The 13,632-nt window shown below is 36.9% G+C and overlaps 1 protein-coding gene across 1 annotated transcript; it reads left to right on the forward strand.

Annotated features, from left to right (window-relative positions):
• Nucleotides 1-248: 248 nt before the first annotated feature.
• On the forward strand, nt 249-11,387 carry Myl1 (myosin light chain 1). The gene is made up of 7 exons (XM_004653517.2): nt 249-301; nt 1,041-1,065; nt 5,885-6,028; nt 8,696-8,869; nt 9,333-9,410; nt 10,502-10,544; nt 11,077-11,387. Exons 1-6 carry the CDS (start codon nt 299-301, stop codon nt 10,528-10,530), a joined length of 453 nt encoding a protein of 150 aa, XP_004653574.1. The 5' UTR covers nt 249-298; the 3' UTR covers nt 10,531-10,544; nt 11,077-11,387.
• Nucleotides 11,388-13,632: the final 2,245 nt, after the last annotated feature.

Raw genomic sequence — 13,632 nt, forward strand, 5'->3', positions numbered from 1 at the left:
GAGATAACGACCATAAAAGTACTGACAGGCTTCAGTCTCACTAGGGCTGCACACTCCTAGGTTCTGGTTTCCTAAATATAGCCTTCAGGGGACAGCTACCTCTTTTCTTTGCCCTAAGAAAGCTAAAGAAGTCTCCAAGGGGAGTGGCAACTGCTCTCTGAAACCTGATGCTAGCTGTGAGATCAGTTTGCCCAGAAATAAAAAGGAAGCCTTAGAGGAAGAGGGCTTACTCAGGGACTGGAGCTGCCTTGGACTTACTCTTCAGGTTCACTGCTGTTTTGCAGCCCAGAACTCCATCATGGTGGGTCCTATGCGAAAACTATTTGTCATTATAAGAGGATATAGATGGTGACTGGGAGCTTATTAAATAGACAGGCAGACAAGGAATCAAATGGAGGAGAGGACATAGCCAGCATAATGTCTACTCCTCTTGGTTTTGATAAACTATGGTGAAGACAAGAGAGGTTACTTTGAGCTATTGCCAACCAGAAAGTGTGTCTTCCTCCCCCAGAGCGGTTCTTTATGCTTCACCAGCTTTGCTATAGCATGCAAGATTTGTCTAAATTTAGAAGAGAAAAAACTTGCATACATAACAAAATATTATACTTTAAAATGGGCTTCCATAATTGTTAAAATTAAGTAAATTGCTTCTCACTCTTTGGAGCGTTATATACTAGTACATAAGAAACAGCAGAAAGACTTTAGGTGGTCTATATATGCAATTTATCTGCAGTTTTTAATATCCTGCACTTTATCAAGCATATGATTAAAGCATTATATATTATTATGGCATTCTAGGAAGTGCTAGGATTGAGCTTTTTAAAAAAAAATCTTTGATTCATGAAGATATAGAGAAATGTTTCCTAATTATCTTTTGCAATAGATTTTTATGTTCCTAGGTCCAAAAGTATCCTAAGGCAACCTTCTCATGCTAGCCACTCGCATAACTTCCTAAAGGTCTCAGAGCAGAAAGCACTTATTCTGTCAATGCATTTCAAAGAGTACTAGTTGTTTCTCTCTTTCTCCCTCCACCACTACAGTCCTTCAGTGCCGACCAGATTGCTGGTAAGTGATTTGAGTTTCTCTTCTGCAGATATAGGCAGAACTCTGCCTAGTCTTTGAAATGTCACTTAACCCCAAGGCATGCTATTTTGTGGCTCAAGCTGTTCGTGTCCAAGCTATGCCTGAACTCAGAAAAGTAGGCTGACTTTGAGAGCTTACTTTGAAGATTGTTCAGGGAATTGGCTGGATGCATCTAAAAATCAGGACATGTTTGTCTCGTTAAAATATTCTCTGTGATTGAATTTCTTTCCAACAGATCGAGTTCTCTAAGGAACAGCAGGAAGGTAAGTTTAAAAGCTGTAGTTGTTAATACTTACAGACTCATAAAGATGGAATGTGAGAAAAGAAACTCCCTTGGGATGAACTAAGCTCTTTCTAATTATCTACACTGGTGTTGCCACTCTAAATATAAATTGCTTTAATCATTCTAAATATAAATCTGTGTAGTCCTAGCCTATAATCAGTAATCAAAGATTTAAGCAAATAAAAGATACAGATCATAAAATAAGTTCTATATTCACTGATTACTAAGTGAAACCAGATTGATAATAATAGGAAATCCCATATATGATATGCTCACAAAGGATGTATATTTTAGAAAGTAAATTTGCTAATCAAACCGTAACGATTTAACAACTCTGAAGTGTTCAACTGGGTAAATAAAATTTATAATAAAACTGTCCAAATTATCAGATCTACATAATTTCAATGAGAAACATAGTAAATTGTGGAGTAAAAGTGAATTCATGTGACAGAAGAAGCATTAGACATCTTCTATCTAGCTCTTCTTTATGACTTACAAGGCAGAAACAGACAGAGCATAGACTTTTCTAAAGCACCCAAAGAATTCATCAAAATCTGACATGAACTCAAACAGATTAAAATTTTTTTCGTTAAAAATTACTGGGGGGTAAGAGATATGGATCTAGGGAAGGAGAAGGAGGAAGAAAAGGAAACAAAAACATTATCTGAAAATACCAAAATTAAACTTGTTTGTATTCTAGCAAATTTTAAAAATAAATAAATAATAAAATATAAAGTATATAAAGTTACTACCAATGAATCCCCAAACTCTTGAGATTTTAGAAATCTGCATAGCTCTCTTAACACTTTAATTTTTATTCCCTCTGGGGTTTTGGATCTAACAGATCCCTTAGCATCAAAATGCTTGGGTTTTGCATTGGGAAGTGTAGAGAGAGATGTTTTATCAAAAAAGATAAATGAATGGGAATAAAATTACATCTGGAGAAAAGAGAGACAGAAATGGTTTATTTATGTGATGTTATGTAAATTATTGTCTATAATAATATGATATCATGATACATAAGGATATAAATAATTATGGGTGAGTAATAATTGCTCTGTACCTAGAGAACTCCACATCCTTTAGTCTGTTTCAGTATCATGATTGTCATATTTCTGCTTCGATATCAATTAAAATCAAAGGGATATTTGCTTTCATCCAGACTCCCTGACCTTTGCATCACTGTTGATGGTCTCACACAGATTAGATGAGTTATGGCTCAAGACTGCTCAAGATTCTATCATGAAGAAATTTATTCTTAGTGGGAATGGTGATTCTACTACAATCTGTTTGGTTTTAGTGCACTTTTAAGTAGATACTGCTATGCCATTAGCTCCTGAATTCTAGCCCTCTCTAGTACTTCATTTACAATGTCTTTATAGCCACTAAAGTAGTGTAGGACCAAGCAATGAGAGATTTAAAAACCCTTCTTGAGACAACAGACTTAATGCTAAGCATGAGCCCTATTACTCCACATGGGAAATAAGTTTTAGACACAGAAGTTGAGTCAACATTGATGTATATAGATTGGTTGACTTTTGGGGGGTTTTTTGTTTGTTTGTTTTTTAACTTTTTTTATTTATTTGAGTGTGACAGACAGAAAGAAAAAGAGAGAGAGAGAGAGAGAGAAAATGGGCATGCCAGGGCCTCCAGCCACTACAAATGAACACCAGATGCATGCGCCCCCTTGTGCATCTGGCTAACGTGGGTCCTAGGGAATCGAGCCTCAAACTGGGGTCCTTAGGCCTCACAGACAAGTGCTTAACCGCTAAGCCATCTCTCCAGCCCTGTCTTTTGTATCAAGAAAACAAATATGAGCTTTGGAGCTTTTAAATTAAATGGATTTCCTATACTTTCATAAATAATCCAAGCTAATTAATTTCCTTACTTAAAGAAAATAGAATTAAAGAGAAAAAAAACCTGGGAAATTGTAACATTCTAAAGGTTCAAATCTTGTACTTGCCAGTAAAGTAGCAAGCAGCTACTTTTGGCTGCTTAAACTTGAGGTAATTCAGAAGGACCTTCAGTGGAAGGAGGCAAGTGGGAGTGGACATAAAAGCTTGACCTGATGGGAATATGGCCAATTTGCAATATGTTCATATATTAATTACATATAATTACTGATCACATTGAAGTGTTCAAAACTACAATTAGTAACTGCCTGTTAGGGCAGAGAAAACATCATTAGTGAAAAGTTCTAAGACAGTGTGATTTTAGACCAAAGGTCAAAAAATACTTTCATAAAGGGTCAAATAGTAAAATTCTTGCACTTTGCTTATAAGCTAGTGTGTAAAAACAACTCCACTCTGGCCCACAAAGAGTACAAAAAGATCAGATAATATGTAAACAAATGGGCATGACTGGATGCCAATCAAACTTCATTTATAAAACCAAACAGACAAAAAAAGTGGAAAGTGGTTTGCCAATCCATGTTCTAGACCCTTGAAAAGAATAACTAAGACTTGAGCTAACAGTCTGGGCCCAAAATCCATTTTTGTGGCCTCAGCCTTTAAGTCATCAAAAGGATTAATGTCAGAGTGATTCCATTACAGCCATAAAAATCCTATTTCTACATCAGCATCTGACCAGGGTAACTGTGAGCCTTCAGAGCACTCTGTGCCTAAAAGCCTGGAGCCAGTAACAAGAATAGTTCAGCTTCACATGTCCTTTACAAAGATGAGAAGTAATATTTGACTAATGACTCCACAAGGCTTGCAGTGTGTTTGTTCAGATTAGGGAAATGATGCATTAGAGTCAAACTGCACAGAGTTTTAGCAAAGAATGACAGTGTGATCTGGAGCCAGTTGTGACAAAGCGTAGGTGGTACAAAGTCAGATTAAGGGAACAGGGCACATGAGACAGGATACTGGGCTGAGTGGCCTGTACAGAGAGCACAATTTTATCTGTGACCACTCACAGCCTAGAAGGAATGTTCTCAGCTCTACAAACTCAGTCACAATTGTTTTCAGTGTTACTGGAATTCAGTATAACAACCAATACCTCCGGGTTTCCCAGAAAATTTCATTTAGCTAAATCTAGAAGCTTCAGTTGAAATGCTTTTACTGTCCCTAAATCCATAGTAGCCCCCCTTTCTGTTTTGCTGTCATTGAAATATGTAATATTTCTAAATTATTGTCAAGATAATTGGGAAAGGCAAAGCCAGTTCTGTCAAAAGGAATGACAAATTATACAGAAAGTCACCATATAGGGTGATTGTAATTAAAAAGGCTGTGTGTTAAAATATGTACTACACGTGCTCACATACACAAAACACAAGTACAAGTAAACTTGGGAGACATGGATCTTTCTGAAATATATCTTACAGCGGCATATGAATCTACAATTATTTATATAGCACTTATTTTAAAAATGCATTCTTTGGACCAGGTATGGTGGCACATGCATTTAATCCCAGCACTAGGGAGGCAGAGGTAGGAGGATCACCATGAGTTCAAGGCCACCCTGAGACGACACAGTAAATTACAGGTCAGACTGGGCTACAGTGAGATCATACCTCAAAAAAAAAAAAAAAAAAAAAAAAGCATTCTTGGGTCTGGAGAGATGGCTTAGTGGTTCAGCACTTGACTGTGAAGCCTAAGGGACCCCAGTTGGAGGTTCAATTCCCCAGTACCCATGTAAGCCAGATGCACAAAAGGGAGCAAGCATCTGGAGTTCATTTGCAGTGGCTGGAGGTGCTGGTGCTCCCATTCTCTCCCTCTCTCTCTCTTTCTCTCTCTTCCCCCTCTCTCTCCCCCCCCTGCCTATTGCTCTCAATAAATAAATAAAAATTTTAAAAATACATCCTTAAGATATAAATCTGAATCAACAACATCTTGTGATATGAGTTGTTTGAAATAAAAAGCTGTGTAAGATATAACAATTCATCCAAAAATTATTTATTTCTCTGAATCCATCATATTAGGAGTATGCTAGAGTCATAAATAGAGATGGTTAAGTGACACTATAAATTTGATGGGCTTGTTTCACCCTACTAATCCTTCCTGAAAAAATGAAGTCATTTTTGGAGAAAAACAGTTGAGAGAGTGCCTATGAAATTTGTACTTCAAGAAGAGGTTTCCTGTATTACTTAAAGTTTCTAAATTAAGCTTACATAACATAACTCTGGCTATAAATAAGGTTTTTTGAAATTTTATTAACATTTATAATTATAATTACTTGAAGGACTGAGTTTTTTCAGTCTTTTTAAAGCCAATCCTATTCCTACATAGGTGAAGGAAATGGGAATAAATTGTGACTGGAAGCTCTAATTTCCATATATTATTAATAATAATATTACTTGAAAATCTAAATGCTGCTTAAAATAATCCTCCAAAGAAATGCCAAAAGTATTTCTGGTGACTGTTTAATATAAGAAAATGGGAAAATGACAATAACTTGAGTGGTTGGCAAAAGGAGTAAGACAATAGAAGAGTTTGAGTTGAGTTCTTGAAGGAGCAAGGGTTAAATGAAAGCTTTGCTGAAGAATAAAAACACATTAATGTTCTTTGCTTCTTACAGACTTCAAGGAAGCCTTTCTCCTGTTTGACAGAACAGGTGAATGCAAGATCACCTTAAGCCAGGTTGGCGATGTCCTCCGGGCTCTGGGCACAAATCCCACCAATGCAGAGGTCAAGAAGGTTCTGGGGAACCCTAGCAATGAAGGTGAGTTCATCATGGGGACCTTAGCAATGAAGGTTAGCTCATCATGGGGAACCCTAACAATGAAGGTTAGCTTATGGTGGGGAGCCCTAACAATGAAGGTGAGCTCATAGTGGGGAACCCTAGCAATGAAGGAGAGCTCATTGTGGGGAGCCCTAGCAATGAAGATTATCTTATTATCATCACTTTGTGTGGACCTCAAACATTCAAAGGCAAAAATCCGATTGGACCAGAATGTTAAGTATGGCTAAAACAGAGTGTACATAGCATGTGCTTTTGAATGAATCATAATGACATCCTTCAAGAGAAAATGTATTCTTAATTTAAATAAATAAAACACTGTAGAAATAAAGTCTTAGTGTTTTTTTCATAGATTCTGTTTTATTATTGTTATTGTTATTATTAACAACATATTTTAAATGGATACATGATGTGTTCGTACCCGCTTTTTCCTTTTCCCTTCCCCCATTCCTCTGGGGACCCTCTTCAGTGGGGTTACAGGTATTCACTATACAAAAGTGCTGCTTACATGCTAAACCTGATCATCAGTGCCAGCGTGTAGGAGACAGACCCTGAGGATACGTAACACCTACCAAAGCAGAGATCCAGACGCTCCTAAGAGCTCATCATTGAAGTAGACTTAAAACTCACCCACCATGGTTCAGGGAATTTTGTGGAAGAGGGGGAGGAAAGATTGTAAGAGCCACAGGTTGAGACATGCTCAGAGGCATTCCCTGCTCCAAAAACAACTTACTACAGCTCCCATAATGCATAACAGTGCATAACCCAAAGTCTTAGTGTTTTGAAGTGACTAAAAAGCACCCTCTGACTTCGGCCAGGGTACTGTCCTCTTACATTGCCTCAGTGGCCATCCTATCCTACTTAAGAAAAGACAGATAACATCTTAATTATTTTCTCTATCCAATCAAATATATATATATATATATATATATATATATATATATATATATATATATATATATATGAAAATTCTAAACTAAAATCTGCATTCAGTTCCCCCAGGTAAATCCTGGAACAGGAATCAGTGGCAAAATTATAAAAGTCATTCACTTAATACAGAAATCCAATCATTAGTCTGGAACAAGGAAATTGCTTTGAATCCCAGTGGCACATGGCAAAGTAGAATAACCCATTTAAAATGTGACCACATAAATAAAATAGGACACAAAATGGAAAGTTTGTCAAGTAGATAGTAGGAGAAAAGTGAGAGGGAAGACCAATAATCATGGATTTATCCTTAATAACTAAGACTGTCTTGGAAATTCTTTTTGTTCCTTCTTTTCCTTTATTCTTTTCCTTCCTTTGTAAACTATCTCTACATAAGTCTCCTCATATGGAATGGTCCACAGTCTTTCTCTTCTTTGGAGAAATGTTCAGTGACATTATCTAGAAAAGAACTGAGAACATGGTGTAATGTGAGAGAACAACTGGGTAAACCTTATTGTTAAATGTCGTTGCTTCACTAACATCCGTCTATTAAGCCATTACTAAGTACAGGCTCATTATTAAATACTCAAATATAATCTTTCTAATATTACTTAAGTGCTGGATTTCCATTCTTGGAGAGAACAGGGGAGTTTTATTTTGAAACTATATAATTTCATCTATTTGTATGTATCTGAGTAGTCTAATTTATATACTCTACTGTGAATGAGATTTATCATGTCAGATTGTGAAGGAAGTTGTAGTATCTCTGGGCCTCTACATTGGAAAGACGTCAGTATATCACAGGATATTAGACATGCACTCTTTCCTCATAATATTCTTTTCAAAATTACTTCAAAATTTAGAAACACTGAAAAGCCTACAAAAGCTTAGGGCACTGGAGAACTATGCAAGGTTTGGTTAATATATGTTTGTAATAATTCACAGTAATTTGACATTGCTTTCTTAGAAGTTATATATTAAACTGGAAATACTAACAGTTAATTAAGCATTCAATTAGCCTCAAGCATTTTTAATTAATTTATTTATTTTTATTTGAGACAGAGAAAGGGAGAGAGGGAGAGAATGGGTGCGCCAGGGCCTCTAGCCACTGCAAGCAATCTCCACATGCATGTGCCACCTTATGCATGTGGCTTACATGGGACCTGGAGAGTTGGACCTAGGCCCATAGGCTTCACAGGCAAGTGCCTTAACCACCAAGCCATCTCTCCAGGCCGTTTCAGGCATTTTAATAAGTTTTGTATGCATTATGTTAGTTAAGTCTCAAAACACTGTTTTCCAAATGAAAGTATGATGAACAAATTGCTTTAAAAAGTCAAGTTGAGAATGGTGACACATTTGGGAGATAGAGGCAGGAGGCTCTAGAGTTTAAGGTTATCCTCAGCTACATAGTGATTTTAAGGCTAGCCTATAATACATGAGGCTTATCTTAAAAACTAAAGATGAAAAACACGATGAGGTTAACAAAGTTGCCCAATGCCCCATCGTTGTGAGAAGTGGAATGGGGGAAAGCTCAGCACTGGACAGCAGAGCTCTTACTGTTACCCGTTGCCATATTTTTGTCATTTAGCAGTTTACCCATTGAAATTCCAGCTGTACCAAGATATTTTTAGGTCATCTGAAAAGAACTCTCAAGTCTGGTTTGTGACTCAGAGATGGCATTTTATAGTAGCTACTAATTCTGCAACCTGAAATTTCTTCCAGAGATGAATGCCAAGAAAATTGAGTTTGAGCAATTTCTGCCAATGATGCAAGCTATTTCTAACAACAAGGACCAGGGAAGCTATGAAGATTTTGTTGAGGGTCTGCGTGTCTTTGACAAGGAAGGCAATGGCACAGTCATGGGTGCTGAGCTCCGTCACGTTCTTGCCACCCTGGGTAAGGAGAATTCATTTTGGTGGGCTTAATAGGACAGAATGTACAGGAAACAAAATCATGACGGGAGAATCATGTCATAACCAGAATAGTTGGGAGAAAAGACTACAAAGGAAAAAATGAAAAAGAATAGTCAAAAGCCAAGGACTATTTCAACTGGCCGCTGTGATCTAGATCTTTGGGGTGAAGTAGTAACATGAAGTACTGGCAATGAGTATACGAAGCATTGTGGTTGTTATCAGGTACATTTTGGATAATGAAGGACAATATGCACTTCATTCATTCATTCATTTGTTCATTCAAAACCAGTCTATCAACAGCTTATTACATGCCAAGGAAATAGTAAGCACATGTGTTTATCCTCCAAGAGTCAAGTCATAGATCCGAGAGAACACAATTGATCACTCATGGGGGAATTTTAAATATCCTCTGATCTTATTTCTGAAAAGGGGTTTTGTTTCATCAGGAGAGAAGATGAAAGAGGAAGAGGTGGAAGCCCTGCTGGCTGGTCAAGAAGACTCCAATGGCTGCATTAACTATGAGGGTACGTTTGCCACACACACCTGTAGCTTCAGCCCCACTTACCTGAGTGGGTTGAGGATAGATTCCTTCTCTTGAAATTATTGATATGCATATGCTAATTATTTTATTGATTATCAATCAACTTCCTAACTCTAAGGAAATGTCCAGTGGTGATTCAAACAGGTAAGTGAAATTCATCCCAATGTGTTCAGCAACCCCACAAAGCACCTTTCAGGTTAACATGTGTTTTCACATATATTTTCTTGTTAGATCTTCACAATATGCCAGTGAAATAAACAGAGCTTGTGCCATGATCTACACTAAAGTTGGGGAAATTTTGAAGTCCTTTAATAACTCCAAACAATAATGAAAATGAAAATATCAAAATGAGGTGACTGAAGGCCAAAGCAGTTTAGTTACTTAGTGGAAGTCATTCATAGTAGAGCCGGTGCTGAAATTTTGTTCTCTTGTGTAGTGTTTATGCTAACATGAAAATCATTTTATAACCAGGTATGACAGCACATATTTGCAATCCAAGCATTCAGGATGCTAAACCAGAAGTTCAAGGCTACCCTCGGCTACAGAACAAAAGACATAGTTGAGAAGGAGAAAAGAGGGAGGGATAGAGAGAGAGAGAGAGAGAATGAAGACAAGCCATAGTAGCCAATTATTTATTTCCTGCTAGTACCAATTTATAGTATTTTCACCTAAAAATTATGAAAGCAATATATACACAAATAAAAGTGTAAAATAAGGTTGTTTAATCAAATTTGAAAACGTATTTCCAAAGAGTACTAGACACATTTAAATAAACCTATGTTGATAGCTTTGGTGCAAATATAGACTCTGAACATCCCACAGTAGAAAAAAAAGTAAGAAAAAAGAAAAGAAAAACTAAAAAAGGAAAGGAGGGAAGAAGACAAACCAAGTAGATCTTCATTTCCATCATAACTAAACCTAACTTTTTACCTGTAAGCATTTTTCCACATTACAAGGAACAATAGCTCAATAACATGGTTGGAACAAGTAGGCAGTCATTTAGAAAATAAAGTGAAATACGAACTTCTTTTTAATGAAATATTCTGACTGTCAACCATCTTTGTCATCCAACAGCTTTTGTCAAGCACATCATGTCTGTCTAAATGGAGCTCTTACGGTATGTAATCACTTCTTCTTTAATGTATGTCTTCGTTAATGCTGTATTACAAAAAATAAAAGCATCACTTTATATGCTTTGGCTATAACTAGTATTGACACCTAGTTGAAAGTTATTTATATTAGCCAGTATACACTATCCCCTTGAGACTGGTTGTGTAGAAATATAACATATTTATATGAGTATACAAACAAAAACTTATAGTTTTGCCTCTATCCATAAACCCTGTCTTTTTAACTCTACTACAGTGAAGCCATGAAGATTAAACTAACCAGAGGCTAGCAAATTTAGTTGGCAGATAAATACTACTGAAAACATGGACCTGAGTTCTTTGAATAACATAATAGCTTTTAGCAACAACTATTCAGTTTAAATTCAAGTACCTAAAAGCTGGTTGTTACAGCAAGGAAATGGCTTACCTTGGAACTGTTGGCTCATTTTGTGCCTTTTCTTCTTTTACACTTAATATTATTTCTTCCCAAGTATTCTTTCCAAAGAAATGCAATTAATATCTTATTCTCGTCTTTTACAGAACACATATTGTTTTGAATGACTGGCTGGAACCTTACTTGATAACACTCAGGACTAAGTGTCCAGGTCTGTTTACCATCACTCAGAAGAAGAAAACAATGGCCATCATTCTAAACTGAAGGGCTCCCTGAATTGTTACATCCTTAAATGTTCCTCTGAGTTGTACTGAAAACACAAAAATCAAGAATCTGCTGCTCTACATAAGAATAAGATATTGACAATGACAAGTCCAAGTGCCAGCTTTATTATCTCCATGGGTCAATAAACATCCTTAAAGTACCACATCAATAAATAGTCTTGGTCAGTCTGGAATGTTCAAGTCATGTGTGTTCATTTATTTATACTTTTTGCTTTACAGAAATAATTTTGGAAACTTCAATTCTTATGTTAAATGTAAAGAATATTAATTATAAATTTATAAACGAAGCATTACAAGGGGAGAGAGAACATAAACGTATAACCTAGTGGGAATATGTGCAATATGTAATATACTTATGCACTAAAGTTCACAATTAAATTTTAAAAATTGTTATAGCCTACATGGCAAGAACAGGTTGAATAATAAATAATCACATATTATTGGAAAAGTGAAGTGGAGAACTGAAGAATGAACACAGGCATTTTAACAGATTATGTCTAGACAATTTAAGGTGAAAGCAGAGTTCTTTCTTTTTTTTTAAATTTTTTATTTATTTATTTGAGAGCGACAGACACAGAGAGAAAGACAGATAGAGGGAGAGAGAGAGAATGGGCGCACCAGGGCTTCCAGCCTCTGCAAACGAACTCCAGACGCGTGCGCCCCCTTGTGCATCTGGCTATTGTGGGACCTGGGGAACCGAGCCTCGAACCGGGGTCCTTAGGCTTCACAGGCAAGTGCTTAACCGCTAAGCCATCTCTCCAGCCCCAGAGTTCTTTCTTAATGTATAATTTTTGTTGACAACTTCTATACATACAGACAATAAACCATGATAATTCCTTCCCCTCCCCCACTTCCCCTTCACAACTCCACTCTTCATCATATCCCCTGTCTCTCCATTAGTCTCTCTTTTATTTTGATGTCATTGCCTTTCCTTCCTATTATAAGGGTCTTGTGAAGGTATTGTTAGGCACTGTGAGGTTGTAGATATCAAGGCCAATTTTGAAAGCAGAGTTCTTTAGATTTCTATAAATTATTTTTTATGGCTTGATCTATTTAATGTCTAGTAATAAGCCTCTTAGAAAGCTATAGAAGGCCTTGATCCTTCTCTGTAAATGTCTTTAAGGATGAAATTCAAACTGACCTTATAGCTGTAACTGAAAAAAAAAAAAAAACAAAAAAAACCTCCCTGGGGATGATGGGATTACTAGCCTATTCTCTCCCGGACTATGATATCCTCTACCCACCATGCCCTGTGCCCAAAGCTCAGTTCAGTCCGTGATGTATGGAAGTGAAAAACAGTAACACCAATGGGAAGGGTCCACAGAAGAAGCTATCATCTCAGAATAGCTCACAGGCCACTGTTCCAGAACAGAATTCCAGAGTAAATGAAGATTTAAACACAGATGAGTGATAAATTGCTCTCCCTACCTCCCTGAAAAGATCACTATAGGTGGGAGAGACGGCTAAGCAGTTAAGGCACTTGCCTTCAAAGCCTAATGACCCTTGTTTTATTCCCTATGACCCACATAAAGCCAGATACACAAGGTGGTGCATGCATCCGAGACTAGAGGGCCTGGCATCCAAGTCCTTTCTTCTCCTTCTCCTCTTTCTCTTCCTCCTCCTCCTCCTCCTTCTTCCTTCTCTCTCTCTCTCTCTCTCTCTCTCTCTCTCTCTCTCTCTCTCTCTCTTTTTCCTTGCAAATAAATTTAAAAAAATGTTTTTAAGATATGACTATGACATATGGAATTACAAAATCTCTCAAAAAATACCTATGTGAACATTTTGGAAGTGGAAACAATAGTTTAAGGGCATTGGCAGCTATGGGCCAACAATCTCTTTCTAGCTAGTGAAAGTCATTTGGGTTCTATTAGTTAGCCTATGATTTGGTGGCAATGATAATGCTGGGATATTAAAATACATTATTAAGTAAAATGAACTATGGTCTCCCATTTGTCTAGTACCAGAAATTGGAAATACACAGGAAATGCAGTAGAACCTTCTATGGAAATGGAAACTTGAGTTGGTACGTTCTGCTTTACAAAAGCCACCATACATGTGCAGCTACTGAGAACTGGAAATGTGGCTAGTGTGATGGCTGAACTGAATCTCAATTGTATTTCATTTTAATGTAATTAAAAATTTAAATTTTCTCAGTCACATGTAGCTCATGACTACCATATTGAACAGTGTGTTTCTAAACATAAATTCATTTTTGAGATAATTGAAAGCATTTTTAAATATTATTTATTTCAGAGACAAATAGGCAGACAGAGAGAGATTGGGTATGGGCTTAACAGGGCCTCTTTCCACTACATGTTACTTCCAGATGTATGCACCACTTTGTTTCATGGGTACTGAGGAATTGAACCTGGACCATCAGGCTTTGCAAACAAGACCCTTTGTCTGCTGAGCCATTCC

The sequence above is a fragment of the Jaculus jaculus genome, chromosome 4 (genome assembly GCF_020740685.1).
Source record: "Jaculus jaculus isolate mJacJac1 chromosome 4, mJacJac1.mat.Y.cur, whole genome shotgun sequence".
Taxonomy (NCBI): Eukaryota; Metazoa; Chordata; class Mammalia; order Rodentia; family Dipodidae; genus Jaculus; species Jaculus jaculus.